Raw genomic sequence first — 17,341 nt, forward strand, 5'->3', positions numbered from 1 at the left:
TCACCACAACGCTCAACACTAACGCGCCCGTCACAATCACGTTTACTTTCAAAGTTACAACTCAGAATTTCGTTTTGTACCAAATATGAAATGTAGATATGTGTATTTACTTAAATGAGAACGTATTGATAATCAAAGTGCGGCAGAGATTTCAGAATTTTGTAAGAAAAGTATTTTTGATGTTGAAGTTGTACTTAAAAACAGTAAATTGTACTTTAGAAATATTCAAAACTAATTGTACTGAAAAAAGCACAATTGTACTTAAAATATCAACACTGCTGCCAAGACAAAGCGTACTGTACTCTATACGTTTACGAGTCTACTATCGGTAATAAAAAGAATATGGGGCACAAAAGCATTACTTCAGCGACTCTAAAACTCTGAACAAATTAAAGAACGCTACTGATGTTAAGACACTCAACTGCTCAATACCGACTTTAGCTTCCGAAAACAGTCTCACCGCGAGAACTTCGAGGCAAAAATTTCTTGAACGTATTTTTATATGATCTTATTGTTTGTTTTTCATTTAGGCTCAAAAGGAACATTATCCCAGTTGGGGTTATGATACTTTATAAGAAGTGACATAACCCCAAGTAAAAAAAATTGACTTTTTGCCACTATATAAGGAGTGACATAGTTCTAAATTTAAAATTGGGGTGATGTCCCTCGGGGTTATGTCATGGTACCAAGAAATGCTTTACTCGTACTGGCAGGTCATAAAGATATTATGGGGAACTGGGAAAAGGACAATATCAGGTCAATCGATAAATTGACCAGAAACTAGTTCCACGAAGAGGGGATAAATGCCACCATCGTAAAAGCCCAGGCTAAGATAACTTGCCTGGAGCTGGGAAGTCAAAGTTGATCTGTAAATCCAGCGTGTGGGTTAACACTGTCGGAGCTGTCGTGGCAAACAAAAACTCGAGAGCAGCGAACACTTTTTTAAGTTATCGAGTCTAGTCAGACGTTGGCGGCGGCGTCTACCTCAGTACCTTTTCGAGTGTCTGTCCAAGGCGCGTCGTTATAATAAAAACTGACTGGTTCTATTTCAAGTTAACTGGGCGGAATCAACATTGAGTCGAATGAACTTCACCGCAACCGACCCACTTAGGCCTAAGAGTACTCCCTCCGGAACCTGGATGAGGGCATCCACCAGAACCTGACCTAACCTACCAAGAGAGTTATACACTTTAGAGCAACATAATTGCATCTCGTTTCGTTTAATGAAAATTAGGTTTAGTATCATAAAATGTTTGGTTCATACTTCCTTTGATCATAGGCATCAAGAAATTCAAATTAGCATTTGTACTTGGATTAGGATTTCGGATGCAAGCTGGTATCTCTCTCCCTCTTGTTTTCCCAAATTTTCGCTTCATCAATCATTAAATTTTTTGTTTATTGATTGCTATAGGTACTTTGTTTTGAACATTCACTTTATGTCTACCTTCACACGGTTCTTCAGCCCCTTTATCACTGCAAAATTAAGTCTATATTGACCGCATTTTTCATACCCAATCCCACTACAGAGTAATTGTTTCCTGTACATATATATGTTTGTATGTAAATATAATTATCTTCGTGTAGTACTTATACTTGTTTTGTTTGTTGAATTCGTTAGATATACTGCTGAATGGGTCACAATAAATTTTTATGACATACCAATCTACTTATAACAAGGTTAGGGCTTCTTTTAAACCGACGAAGTGGCATTTCGTGAGTTGTCAATGGTCAAACTTGAAGCACGCAAACTCAGTGATGCCAATGACAAATTGCTGCGATATAATGGCTTTGGTGATGAATTCGCAGTCAACATTAATGCGGTACTATCGATATTTGGTGCTATACTGCTCAGACCATTGCAGATGATTGCTTTTTCGTTGGGATTGCCGACGACTACACCACCGTTCGCTGTGCAAAGTGGTGGAAGAATGTCAACCGTATCGACAGACAATAAACGATCAGCGCCAACTCCTTTGGCATTACAGCCAGAGCCACTGCCGTCACCCGGACCAGTACCACTCTCACTCCCACAGAGATGAAGGCGTGAATTCAATAGTTTATTACACGCTGGACATGCGCGAGAGGCGCCCTTTTCGCGGCGTCGCAACAGATCATGGGCACACCTGCAAGGAAGTATAGAAAGATACATGTATACTGAAAAAATATTTTGTATTTAAATGAGAAATTTAGAAAAATACTTTATGATGACCTGTAAAACATTTCAAGAGCTGTATTATCATAAAGTTAACGTGGCAAAAAAATTGAGTTTACTTTTGACTTTTGTAGTTTTTGAGCCTTAATTTTTGCCCTTGCTCGTAAACTACAATACAAAAGGATAACATTAACCCGTTATAATATATAACACCCACCAAATGTACTGAAACCGCTATAACTACTCGGGCTGATGTGAAAGAGACGCCAACGCACCGCCAAAGTTTTTTGTAGCCAGGCCTTCAAGCCAAGTTTTCACACATGGTGGATCATGTTTAATTGTAATGTAATTTTAGGAAAATTCAAAAAATTACTAACAAAAGCACAATAAATAGAAACAAGTAAGAGCAGCGCTGTCTTCGGCTATGCCGAAGGCTTCATACCTTTCATGAACATCTGAAAATATTACTTTAACAGATTACTGCATTTGAAAAAATGTATATATTCACGGCATACATACTTATATAGAGGAGATACATATATAAAAAATTATATCTAAACAATCAAAGGTATGAAAGATATACCTTATATAGCACCAAACTAAGTGATTTTAACTGCCGTGTGATCGGTATGTAAACCGGTAACACAATTTAAAGGGGTTTAGCTTCCAACATAAAGGAGATATATCGAAAAACTGGTATCTGAACAATCTGTGGTATGGAGGCAATAAATAGGTTATAGCGACCGGATCTTTGTTCATTTTACTGTAAACTTTCTATTGATAATGAGTGAAAATAGTGCGAAATTAATGTTTCTAGCTGCATAAATTGATAATTTATAACAAAAATCTCATATCTACCAAATCTTCACCATTTTCACTGTATTCTTTTGATGATGGGTGGAAATAGTGCGAAATTTCATATTCCCAGCTGCATAAATGAAGGAGTTATAACGAAATTCTCATATCTGAACAATCAGTTGTATGGGAGATATATGTTATAGTCACCCGATCTTTGTAATTTTCACTGAAAGTATTCTGTTAGTAATGAGTAGAACGGTGCGAAATTTCATGTTTCTAGCTGCATAAATGGAGGAGCTATGGTAAAAAATCTCATATCTGAATAATCAGTTGTATGGAGGCTATAGGTTATAGCAACCCGATCTTCGCCATTTTCACTGAAAGTATTCTTTTGATAATGAGGGACAACAGTGCAAAATTGCATGTTACTAGCTACTTAAATGGAGGAGATATAACGATAAATCTCATATCTAAACAATCAGTAGTATGGGAGCTATAGGTTACAGTGACCCGATCTTTGTAATTTTCACTCCAAGTTTTCTGTTGATAATGGGTGGAAGTATTGCAAAATTTCATGTTCTTAGCTACATAAATGGAGGAGTTATAACGAAAAGTCTCATATCTGAACAATCAGTTGTATGGGAGCTATATGTTATAGTGGTCCGATTCTTCCGGTTCCGATAAATGATTAATACAATATAAAAATACACCCACTTACCAAATTTCATCAGGATATCTCGAAAACTGAGAGACTAGATTGCATACAAACATACGGACAGACAGACGTACAGACGGGCATGGCTCAATCGACTCAGCTCGACGTTCTGATCATATAAGTCTACATTTTATTGGGTCTATCTCTTTTTATTCTGGTACTTACAAACATCGGACCAAAGTTATAATACCATTTCATGCTCATGAAAGGTATAAAAAGTACCTACCACACAAAGTAAGAAGGTAGAAAATTCACTACTAACATAAAATAAAATAAAATCGCGAATCACTGCTTTATTGGACTAGCAGCTAATTTTCATGAACGATTTTTAATTCACAGTGAAAAAATAACCGACAGTGAAACATCGCTCATCACTAAAAGGCAGTTAGAATTCTTTTTAAGAATAAAAATAAAATTACCCAGTTCCAACTCCCCTCATTAAATGTTGTCCTATTGAGTCTGGTGGGCGAAGACAAATACTTCACCTTCCTGAGCTTACCCGCCAGGTAATACCTGGTCTTTGCCCTAGGTAAAAAAATTCAAACTTTGTGTATACCGCAGTGTTCCATTCAATCATGTATTACCATGTCACACTATAAAGGATTTGCTTGAATGAATATTCGATAAGGTAGAAATTCATCAAGGCATATGGGGTGGCGTTCATGCCTATTACGGGATCTCTGCCTTCTACACCAACTAAGTGCACAATCTCCTCCCGGTATATGGCAGACTGCAAACTACTGACAGGCATAAAACACATTGCAAAATGGGGTACAAGTCCAAAAACTCTTGAGGAACTAGACTACTCTATTACAGCTATAGCATTTGACAATAGTTTCAATAGACGGATTCCCTCAGGTAACGAATGGGAAGATATTTTGGGTAATTTCGACTTGGCAAGGGTAGGACATCCCTTTGTGCCATAAATGCGGTAGTACCACTACCATCTTGTAAATTTTGGCTTTGAGCATACAACACATCTAAGAGGTTCAAGGATCTTGATTTCCTTGAATGCTTAATGGGGATACATGCCAGAAGAATAGGGTTTTGCAGGGAAAGACTACTGCCGCAGTTTTAGGATGAGGATATCGAGAACCTCGAACAAGGGATTCCAAAAAAATTTGTGTTTGCAATAACCAGTTTTTTTGTTGGAAATTTAAATTTTTCCGCTCTTTTTACAGAGCTGATTTTAAACGATTTTTGTTTAAAAAAACTATCAATTTCGACATATTTACATAGATACTAGTTGTAGTTCCGCCAAGAAGTCAATCTTTGTTTCTAGATTTTTCTTTATATCTCATCAAAAATAACAACTGTCGACTTAAGCATCAGAACCCTACCACTACCTACTGCCAAATTACGTTGCGGTTTAATCCACTTCGCTTTGCGTTGCATATCCTGCAGGTATTCTTTGCTCCATCGAGCCCAGAAATGCTGCTTCATGACTGTCAGACTTTGCCATTGATCTCTAAGACTGACCTTTGCTGGTTCTAGTAGTGGTTCCGCTAATACATCCGGTGTGCTACCAACCGGAAAATGAGCTGGTGTTAGCACTTCTTCGTCATTAGGATCGGCCGAACATGTGCACAACGGCCGCGAATTCAAAATCGCCTCGATTTCTGTGGTTATTGTGCACAACTCTTCGAACGTAAAGTGTGCATTACCCAACGTACGCGTAAGGTGGTATTTAGCCGATTTCACCGCCGCCTCCCACAGCCCGCCAAAATGTGGGGAGCGCGGCGGTATATGGTGCCATGCAATGCCCTTGACTGCGCAGAACTCGCTTATCTTGTGCTGCTGTTGTTGGGAGAGGAACATCTGTTTCCACTCTTGCATTTCTCGCCGAGGACCCACAAAGTTAGTGCCGTTGTCACAGTAAAGGTGGTGATATAAGCCTCTTCGCGCCACAAACCGCTTGAGCGCTGCCATAAACGCCTTTGTACTGAGGTCGGATACCACCTCAATATGTACCGCCTTGGTTGAAAAGCAAACCATGATCGCCAAATAGCTTTTCACAGTGCGCACTCCTCGAAGTCGGACGATGGTGAGAATAGGTCCAAAAAGTCAACACCAGTGGAGTAAAACGGCCTTGTTACTGCTACTCGTCTTGCTGGCAAATTCCCCATAATTTGTTCACAAAGTTTGGGCCTGGAATGAAAGCAAAGCAAACATTGGGTGGTGACTTGTCTTACCAGCCTTCTCGCATTCACCACCCAGCACTGCTGTCTCAATATTGACATCAACGCCTGCGTACCCACATGCATGTCGCTTTCGTGTAGATATCGTATATACCCTGAGGGGACAACACAATTGGAAACTTAGCCTCATATGGCAGTTGCGATCTTGCGAGCCGGCCTCCGACACGCATCATGGAAACTCCAAACCTCGATGCCAGGAACACACTAAGGTTTTTTAATTTGCTAGCGGGAGGTAATTCTTTGCCTCGCGCTAATTGTTTGATCTCCGTTTCAAAGTATTGCTGCGGTATGCAGTACATGATGCGCACCCACGCTTCTCTCAACAGCTCCGCTGTCAGCATCGGATCATCATCGCTGATAACCAAGGTCTCGCGATTGGTTTTGCGCCGAAAGAAGTATAACAGATATGCCACTTTTCGCTGTATCTGCCCAAAATTACTATGCGACTCCAACCAGAGCAGCACCTGATTTTTTCGATGCTCGATGGGTACTGCCACTACTCGCCTTTGTTCTATGTTTATTTCAGATGCGTCGCTCCGAAATCTGTTCGGTGGCCATTTGTCACACGTTTGTCTCAAAAACGCTGGGCCAGTAAACCAACAAGTCTCGATTAGCTCATCTGCATATGCGCCGCGAGATATAACATCCGCTGGATTACTTTTGGTTGGAACATGCCTCCATAGTGCATGTTTCGTCCTCTCTTGAATTGTTGCCACTCTGTTCGCAACGAAAATTGACCACTCCGATGGCTGCTTACTTAACCAATTTAGCACGATTTCGCTATCTGTCCACAAATAAATTGCATTCAACGAAACTGCCAAGTTTTCTTGGGTTTTGGTTAATAACTTTGCCAATAATTCAGCCCCAAGTAATTCCAATCGTGGAAGCGACTTAGTTCTTAATGGTGCCACTCTGGACTTGGCGCTCCACAGCGCCACCGTAACCTCGTCCCGCTCGTTTACGGTGCGAATGTACACGCATGCCCCATAAGCCCGCAGCGACGCATCACAAAATCCGTGTAATTCGACTCGTGCAGGACCATTTTTCGCCAAAATATATCTTGGTACTCGTATATCTTTGACCAAAGGCAAGATCCACAGATTCTGCAAAAAGATCTTAGCCTTTACGATTATGGGGTTTATCAGACCGAGAGGATCAAACAGACTCGCGATCTCCGCCAGCACAATCCGCTTTGTCACCGGTTTGTCCATTTTAAGCTCCGGCCAATCATAACGAAACACATCGGAAGTGGGCTCCCATATAATGCCTAGAGTTTTGATGATTTCGGCGTCGTTCAATCGCAGTGGCTTCTCTTGGTCATCCGATGGCACTTTCTTCAAAAATTCACTATTATTCTAGTACCATTTACGTAGCTCAAACCCTGCAGAACTTAAAATCTCGCTGACCTCCGAGTAAATATGTTCTAGCTGCTCATCGGAGTCTGCACCTGATATCAGATCGTCCATATAAAAATCTGATAAAACTTTGTTTGCACCATATGGAAACTTCTCTGCGTACTGTTCACCTAGTGCCTTTACACATCTTGTCGCCAGATATGGCGCGGACGCCGTTCCGTACGTGATCGTCAATAAGCGATATACTTCAATCTCTTCATTTGGGGTTGGCCGCCACAGTATACATTGATAAAATGAATCCTCTTCACTCACCCAGGCTTGCTGATACATTTTCGTCACATCCGCTGTTATCGCATACTTATAGCATCGAAAGCGCAACACGATCGCCAGCAAGTCATCTTGTACAATGGGTCCCTTGCACATTACATCATTCAAGGAGGGCCCCGATGAGGTCTTACAACTGCAGTCAAACACTACCCGCAGTTTAGTACTTGTAGATTCCGGCCGTAACACAAACGTATGCGGTGCAAGGTACCTTACCTTATCCCTGGAATCGCTTGGTACCAGTGCCATATGCCCCAACGCCAAATATTCATCTAGGAATGCATTATACAGTTTTCCGATTACTGGATTATCCCTTAGCCTCTTTTCAAGGAGCAAGAATCGCCGTAATGCCGCTTGATTTGAGCCGCCTAGCTCAGCGACATTTTCTTTAAATGGAATCCTTACCACGAAGCGCCCAGTATGATCACGTCTAGATTCTTTGATAAAAATCTCTTCACACAGTGCCTCGTCCGCTGTCGGAAACACTGATTTTGCATCAACCTGTTCCATCAGACAAAATTTCTCTACTAGGGCAGTCAGTTCCTCTTCAACACCTGGTTGCTTGGATGATGTCATCATTAAGCTGCTCCTAAGCCTCTCATTGGAGTCGGCTCGATTTGTCACACCTGACACGACCCAACCCAGCACAGTTTTCTGCAATCGCGGGAGATTCGCTTTCAGCGTAATTCGGCCAACCGATAATAAGTCCCAAAAGATTTCTGCGCCTAAAAGTACGTCTATACGGCCAGGCTTCTTGAAATTCGGATCTGCCAATGATATGTTACTAGGGATGCCCCAATCATCTGCATTCATAAATTGGTCTGGCTTAAACGACGTTATTTTCGGCAACACATAAAACTCAAGTGATGTCTTGTAACCACCAATCCTTGATTTGACGTTTGCTTGCACTTTTCTGGTAATATTTTTGCCACTGTCTGCAATGCTGTGCGCTGTCATGATGCATGAAGTCCATTTAAGCTTTAGTCTCTGCATAAGCGGTTCGCACATCAAATTTAGTTGGGACGCTGAATCCAAAAGTGCACGAGCTTGGATTTCCGGTCCATTTCTCCCTTTGATACCAATTACCGCCGTTGCCAAAATAACATCCGCGCCTTCATTTTGCATCGTAGCATGTACAGCAACCTGACTTACCGTAGCAGCTTGCGTCGTGCCTGGCGCGTCGATCGTTTTCACCTCTACGTTGGTTTTATGCAGCATTTTATGGTGGTCACCACCGCACTCTATACACCGTTTCGCTTGACACACACGAAGCACAGCCTCAAATGTCGTGGCGTTTTGCGCCTCTGCGGAACCTTCTGAGCCTCAAATTTACGGTAGCTTTCTACGTTGTGCCCGTCCTTTCTACAAACTTCGCATCCACCTTCTCTATAGCCAAAACGTTTTTCTTAACACCAACCGCCTTGCGATTATCTTTGCGACTCGTTTTGGTTCCATCGTCCTCGTTCTCGCCACAGCGCGCTGTTCTTGTCTCTCGAGCCTCCATATTTTCACATCTCTTAGTCAACACTGCAGAGCATTCATCCCAAGTGGATAGCCTTGTATAGTCGATGGATTCCTCCCACTTTGCCAAGGATTCCTCGTCTAACTTCGTTGCTAAAAGATAGATGATCATAGCATTAGTTATGTCTTTATAATAACCAAACGACAGCATCGCGTTTAAATGAGTGTTCACAGAGTCAATCAATTCCCGCAAATCGCCCGAGCCCGACACCATTTTCCCAGAAAATAACGCCGCAATATGTTCCTCGAACATAAAATTTTTTTATCGAAGTTACTCCTCAGCCGGTCAAGCGCCTTCTTATAATTTAAACTGGTAATCTCGAATTCATCAATGGAGTGAAGTGCTCGTGCGGATAAATTATCTTTAAGAATTAAAAACCGCTCGCAATCGTCCAAGGTTTCATCTTGATTCACCATCTTATGGAAAATTGCCATAAATTTCGGAAACTCCGAGTATTTTCCATCGAATGTTGGTAGTTTTATATGACGCCTCATTAACGATTGCGGAATCGCCGCCGTTGTACCGTTAAGCGCACTTGCCTCGGCATCAACCCGGCTTGCAGCCAGCTTTTCTTTTATTTTCGCCTTAGCTGCAACGTAAATATCCTCGATGTCTGCCATTTCCTTCTCGTGGGACTCACATTCAGTTGGAGCACACATTCGAAGTATGCTGGTACTAATCGACAATGGCTGCTTGAAGTAGGCTTCCAAAATATCTAACCTGCAACCCAGCTCCTCGATAGGAACATTCTTCTTACTGACCGCTGTTTTAATTCGAGTTATATTTATTTATTTATTTATTTATTTATTCGGTCTAAAAAGAACAAGCTTTTGTACAGACTAATTAAAGATAGAAAATAGTTCTAATTTAAATTTACTTAAGCTATTATTAAAATGAAGAACGCTACTATACCGATTTGCTAGTTGTATAGCTCTGGCCGCTGGTTCGTTCAGTGCATAATTAGTTCTATGTGTTACCTCAATAAGTAACCTGTTATGCCGCAGTTCCCGAATATATTATGGAACCATCATAAAATTAGGACTATTTCTGGATTTTTAACTTTTTGATATTTTCTTTCCCAACTTTGACTCTCTCGGGTGAAAAAAATGTACTGAACTATAACTTTACATTACATAAAAAATTGCTAATTTCATAAAGATTTCCGAAAGGTGCCACACTTACTGTTTCGAATAGAAAAAAAGTTATAGCCGCTTTTGTGGGTAAAGGACTGAGACACGCTAGAATGTATTTAATAGATTTAAATTGAATTTGCTCTTGTTACCGTCAAATGACATGCTAAATAGTACAAAGGTACATTATTACCTGCTCCTGACATTATTTTGTGTTACTTACCGGAATTAGTGAAAGTGGATTTTGTGAAATTGGACCCTTCGAACATTGTGTTATTAATACTATGACAGATAACACGCAGTATACGTCGCATGAATATGCGGATATTCACCTAATTTACGGTGAAGCTTGCTGTAATGCCAGAGCTGCTCAAAGACTCTATGCAGAGCGATACCCCAATCGTCGACATCCGGGTCGTGAAGTATTCGCCCGGACCCATAGAGAAATATATGAAGGTAAGTGATTTTTACACCTTTCTTGTTTGCTTGCTTGTTAACTATCATTTTTCACTTTTTTAAGGTCGCATACCTGGAAGGCGTGGCGGCGAAACAGGACGTCCTGCAACGGTAGATGTTGAAGCTGTGTTAGAGGAAGTGGAACTAGGTCCATCGACTTCAGTGAGAATGATGGAAAGACGGACGGGAGTACCAAAAACTACAGTTCACAAAGCTTTAAAAGACCATCGATTTCATCCCTACCACATTCAACGTGTTCAGGCTCTACAGGAAAGAGATTACCTGTCGAGGCTTAGATTTTGCGAATGCAAGCATCAGACCCCAACATTTTTAATAAAATAATTTGGAGCGATGAATCGTCATGCAAACGTGATGGTTATTTTAATTTACATAACCTTCACAGTTGGCAGATAGACAATCCTCACGAAATGAGAGAAGATCGTTCGCAGTACCGGTACAAAATAAACCTGCGGCGAAGACTATGGCTGCAAAATGACGGGTGCCCTGCTCACTACGGGCTTGAAGTAAGAGCTCATTTAGACGAAACTTATCCTCGCCGATGGATTGGACGATACGGGCCAATCACGTGGCCCGCTCGATCGCCAGACCTGACTCCATTAGATTTTTTCTACTGGGGCTGTGTTAAGGACAAAATTTATTCAAAAACAATTAAAAACGAAGAGCATTTGCGGGAACAAATAAATGGAGCTGCTGCTGAGATAGCCCAATTGAGTTTAAGATCTCTAAAGCGTCTTTTCTTAAAAGGTGCCGAGCTTGTATTAGAGTAGAAGGTCGCCAATTTGAGCATATTTTATCAATAAATGAATAAATTTTTCTTCAAACAACTCATGTATATCTTATTTCACCTGAACCCATCCTTCACACAAAATATTGATAGATATAGCCCTTGTTATAGACTCTAGTCCGAATTCCGGTAAGTAATATAAAATAACGTTAGAAGCAAGTAATCATGTACCTTTGTACTATTTAGCATGTCATTTGACGGTAACAAGAGCAAATTCAATTTAAATCTATTAAATAAATTCTAGCGTGTCTCAGTCCTTTACCCACAAAAGCGGCTATAACTTTTTTTTTCTATTCGAAACAGTAAGTGTGGCACCTTTCTGAAATCTTTATTAAATGAGCAATTTTTTTATGTAATGTAAAGTTATAGCTCAGTACATTTTTTTTCACCCGAGATAGTCAAATTTGGGGAAGAAAATATCAAAAAGTTAAAAATCCAGAAATAGTCCTAATTTTATAATGGTTCCTTAATATATTTTAACTACATTGCATTTGAGTATGGAGAGGTAACTATCTGGAATACATACAAAATTTTACTAAGTATTGCCCGGTTTGTAGTTGCAGTTAAAGAAAACACACGAAAAGGCACGATTTTTTTTAAATTCGAAAAAATGTAAATATTTCAATAACGGTGACACTTTTACCTGAAAATTTTTTGTTTATCAGTGAGCAACAGGGCCAAAAAAGTAAATAACTTAGCTAATATTCCCCGTCATAACACTGAATCAAGTAAGTATTAATTACCAAAATGTAAGAGGCTTAAATACTAAATTAACGAACTTATACCTTGATTTTAATTTACCAAGCATATCATGGAACATCATTGCCTATGGTATCGTAACTTTCGCGTCTAGTGCGTGCAACAACGTATTTTTAGAGGAGATGGCTGAACTCTGCCTAACTCAGGTTAATGTACTTCACAATAAGTTTGGTAAAGTATTAGATCTTGTTTATGTTGATGATGCACCTAAGTCCGTTGTAAATAAGCGTGATCCACTAGTTTTGCACGAAGATATCTACCACCCTGCTATGAAGGTAGGTACGAAGTTATAAGTGATGGTAAAAATTGCAGTACCCAAGCATACGAACCAAATATTCGCTTTGATTTTTCGAAAGCCAACTTTAAAATGCTTAACAAAGAACTGTCTAAATTGTCGTGGCCTGCATATAAAGAAAATATTGAATAAAGCGTTGCACTTTTTAACTTTACTTTACATAAATTATTTGAAAATCATGTGCCTAAACGCATGTATGTTCCTGAAGAACAAACACAGTTATGGTTCACTAAAGAACTGAGAAATTTGAAAAACAGAAAGTCGCGTTATTTTAGATTACACAAAAAAACCGGTTTACACTCATACTATGTAAAATACTCACGTTTGCGTCATAAGTTTTTTGAATTAAACAAAAAGTGTTATAAAATTTACTTGTGTAAAATCAAACGGCGTATAATATATAACCCCAAATAATTGTATGACTTCGTAAACTCCTAGCGAAATGTACGTGGGTTTCCTTCCGCAATGAAGTATTAAAATACCGTCTCTAGTGATAATCAAACAATTTCTAACATGTTCCCTCAGTTTTTTAAATCAAATTATTCCATTAACTCACATGCTCACATTGACTATCCTTTGAAACTATGTCCAATGAACTCAATAAATATCCCACTAATATCTCCCGATGATGTAGTAGTTTATCTGAAATCAGTCCTTCAGTTATGGTCCTGGCCAGATCCCTACTTGTATTCTTATAAATTGTGCTGATTATCTATATGAGCCGTTAACAGCGTTAAAGAGGGCGCTTTTCCAACTATATGGAAGGAATCGTTCATAAAAAAGCGGTAGCAGATCTTCAGTGGAGAACTACCGGGGAATAGCTAAGCTTTCTGCAATTCCTAAATTATTTGAAGCAATTATAACAAATCAGTTGACGCATTCTATCTCTTATAGCATTTCATATAGTCAACATGGATTTTGCAAGGGCAAATCAACTTCTACAAATTTACTTGAATTAACATCCTACATCTCAAAAGCATTTAGTGAAAGCAAAACTGTTGATGTTATATATACTGACTTCAGTAAAGCATTTGACAAAGTGTGCCACTCGTTGCTCATCTATAAACTTCTTGGTCTTCCACCTAATTTTCTACGTTGGATCTCTTCATACCTCTATGATAGATCACAAAGGGTAATGTTTAAAAATACTATCTCTGACGTCATTGATGTTGCTTCAGGAGTCCCTCAAGGTAGCCACCTAGGCCCGGTTCTGTTCTTGCTTTTTATAAACGATATTTCTACAGATATACAATTTTCCAAAATTTTAATGTATGCAGATGATGTAAAGCTTTATAAATCGTACGTTTCAATTAAAGAAAGGTCTTTGCTACAATCAGACTTAAACAGCATGGCTTACTGGTGTCAAGTAATTCTTATGCCTCAAAATCTTAAGAAACGTAAAGTAATGTGCTTCACGCGAAGGCCTGTTCATCCCGCTTCTTATACAATAGGTAGCCATAACCTGGAACAGGTACAATTTTGTGGACCATGGTATCACAATAGATCCTAAGCTTAATTTTAATCATATTAATGTGACAGTCAACAAGGCTAAAGGTGTACTTGCATTTGTGAAACGATGGTCAAAAGAATTTTGTAACACTTATATCACTAAAACACTGTTTACAACATTAGTTAGGCCAATTCTGGAATACGGTTCGGTGGTTTGGAATCCAAGGTATCAAATTTACTCAGATAAGATAGAATCAATTCAAAAACAATTCCAACTTTTTGCTTTAAGTAATTTCCGTTGGGATTCTCAATATAACCTTCCACCTTATACGAGCCGATTAAAACTTATTAATCTTCCTACACTTTCCAGCCGCAGGCAAATGCTTGGTACAATTTTTATAGTTAAATTACTAACAGGCTCAATTTCAAGTCCGCTTCTTCTTGACGAAGTTAGCCTTAATGTTCCCTCCCGGGTATCAAGACACTTTTGTCCCCTATATCTGAAAGCTTGTAAAACTAATTTTGAATTGCACGACCCACTCCGTTGCTTATGCCAGGATTTTAACTCTCATTCCAGCACGTTTGATATATCAGATCCGCTTTTCAGCATTAAGAAATCGATACTGTCCTCTCTCAATAAATGGATCATTAAAATAAAGACATAAAATCGGCTGATGTATTTAGTTCTGTAGCTGAACAGTTTTAGATCTCGACACTTAACATACTCCTGCCTATCGTGACTCGGCGCAAAAATTACAAATAAATACTGGTTCCGTACGTCATGCGGACTGTGCCCCTCGTGCGGATGGGCGGGAATGGAGGGTAAAAGCCGTTGGGATTATTATTATTGTTATTATTATTATTATATTACGGCGGGTCAAATTTTTTATCTACTTTGTTTCGCCGACTGGTGTATTCTACTGACAATTCTAAACGAAAAATTCCATGGAAACATAGCTCTAAAATTGGTTTCCAGCCTCCTTATCTTTTCTTTAGTTTTTAATCCATAACCAATATCCTTTTTTTTAACCGCCTTCAATTCAAATCAATTGATAACATCTATACATATAATAAAATTGTAACAGATCGATGTCTGTACATTAAAGATATTAAAGAATATAATAAAATTAATAAAATAATAAATTTAAATGGACTAAAATTAGAAAATAATATTTCTCAGTCCCATAGAACTTGTTTTGATAACTTTTGATTTTGAAATTTTAGCAAAAGTCATTATAAACAATTTATGAGATTGAAAACGAAAAACGTGGAGCGCATGCAATACAAAGCATTAGATTTAATTGACAATATTCAAACTACATACATAATATAGACCTAAAATTTCTACAGCGAAAGTACAAACTTGAGATCGAATTTAAGCGGTCGTTATTAATATACCCACATACATACATATATTACTCTTCAATTTCAAATCAGGCCTATTACATGCGCCCCACGCTTTTCATTTTCAATCTCATAAATTGTTTATAATGACGTTTGCTAAAATTTCAAAATCAAAAGTTATCAAAACAAGTTCTATGGGACTGAGAAATATTATTTTCTAATTTTAGTCCATTTATAAAAGCATGGTACATTAGAAAGTTTTTTTTAAATTTACTTTATCCTTTTTAGTCTTGTATGTATAAAATTTTGCAAGAGATACTAAAATAATTCAACTTGCAGTGATAAGAGAACAGAAGACTATGCAGCAAAATGTTGTTTGCTCACATTTAGTATAGAAAAACTTTTTTACCTTTTTCTTAACATGTGTAAAACTACGCAAATTTCGATACCTCTTGCGATAGTGTAGCTAAAAAAAATTTTTTGACACCCTAATGTACATTAGACTGCATCACCATAAAAAGTTACGGTTTTTCCGCCGGGATTACAAAATGTATTATATTTTAAGACGTCCACCAAAATATTTCGGAAAAATTAAATTAATAAAATTAAGAGTTAAGCGAGCTGGACAGATTTGAAAATACCTCCAAAAATGAAGTTTTTTATGAATAAAAATGGTTTCTCAAAGAACTTTTTGAAAAAAGTCCTCCCAGATGACAAATTAGATTAAGCTTAAAAAATCTGCATACAAATATTTAAAAATCGTATTAACGGAACCGTAAGAATGAGGTTTTTGATGCTGTTTTTTTATTTATTTCCAAGATTGATTTACGAAAAACTTGAATAACTGGGCCAAAAATGTTCTGATTTAGACTTATGGGATCTCAGTAGAAAAGTATTTTCACACTGGTTTTATTTCTGGCCAAAAACACGTCATTCGTCTCCCGTCCTGTTTTTTCGAATACCAACACATCTTAATTCAACTTTGAATGACGTTCGTTCATCCTACCTTTCTCTTCCATCATTTGAATGAGTTTATTAGCAAACAAATAAAAAGGGTGAGGAAATACCTTTCCAGTGACACCTCGTAAGTCTAAAGCGAAAGAGTATAGGTTCAGTTTTTCAAGTTTTTCCTATACCAATCTTTGAAAAAAGTTACAAAACAGCATAAAAAATCTCATCATTACGATTCCGTTCTAAATTTTTTTTAAATTTTTTTTTAAATGTTTTTATGCAAATATTTTAAGCTTAAACCGTTTTGTCATTTGAGGGGAATTTGAAAAAAAAAATCTTTAAGAAACTATTTTTATTCATAAAAAATTCCATTTTTGGAGGTATTTTCAAATCGGTCCAGCTCACTTAAATCTTAATATTTTTCCGAAATATTTTGGCGGTCGTCTTAAAATATAATGGATTTTATAATTCCAATGGAAAAATAGTACCGATTTTTTTTGTATGGGGAGTGATGCAGTCTAATGTACATACATACATATAGCAGCAATTAATTTCATTTAAAGAAATGGCGTGTCGTCCATTTCCGCAGTAGTGCATATATTTAACTTCTTCTGGCGAGGCGACATGTATCTTTAGAGTTTTTCTAATTGTATGTCTTTGATATGATACCTACGACGAAGTTGATATCTACACGCTTAAGAAGACTTACAGCCAAAAATATTTTCTTCGAGTTGCCACCTGTTTAAAAATTTTAATTTAATTTAATTTATTAGAAAAATTGAATATTGAAATATGGGTATCAAACTGAAGAGGTTTAGGAAAATATTTTTAGGGAGGGTTGCCAACTGTTTGAAAAATTTTATTGTATTAAATTGATAAAATAAATGAAATCTATATCTATACTTATAATAAAACTTTAACAGGCCGATGTCCTTATAGATATTAAAGAAAAATTAATATGGTGGGTTTTATTAGAGCTACAGAAGCCAAATAAACAATTTTTGGAATTTTTGACTCTTTGTCTGTCTGTATATTTGTACGCGCTTCACTCGAAAACATGGAATTGAATGCAGTTTTCACCGATGTAT

General features: G+C 38.0%; 1 protein-coding gene across 2 annotated transcripts in view; it reads right to left on the reverse strand.

Annotated features, from left to right (window-relative positions):
• Positions 1-281: 281 nt before the first annotated feature.
• LOC118745600 (43 kDa receptor-associated protein of the synapse homolog) overlaps positions 282-17,341 on the reverse strand; it is a 226,148-nt gene continuing 209,088 nt past the window's right edge. For both annotated transcript variants that reach the window (XM_036479113.1, XM_036479114.1), the window contains exon 9: positions 282-2,123. In XM_036479113.1, the coding sequence (XP_036335006.1) occupies positions 1,691-2,123 (433 nt within the window). In that variant the 3' untranslated portion in view covers positions 282-1,690. The remainder of the gene's footprint in view (positions 2,124-17,341) is intronic.

This window comes from Rhagoletis pomonella, unplaced genomic scaffold, assembly GCF_013731165.1.
Source record: "Rhagoletis pomonella isolate Grant_MI unplaced genomic scaffold, Rhpom_1.0 Rhpom_scaffold_00009, whole genome shotgun sequence".
In the NCBI taxonomy this organism is placed as follows: Eukaryota; Metazoa; Arthropoda; class Insecta; order Diptera; family Tephritidae; genus Rhagoletis; species Rhagoletis pomonella.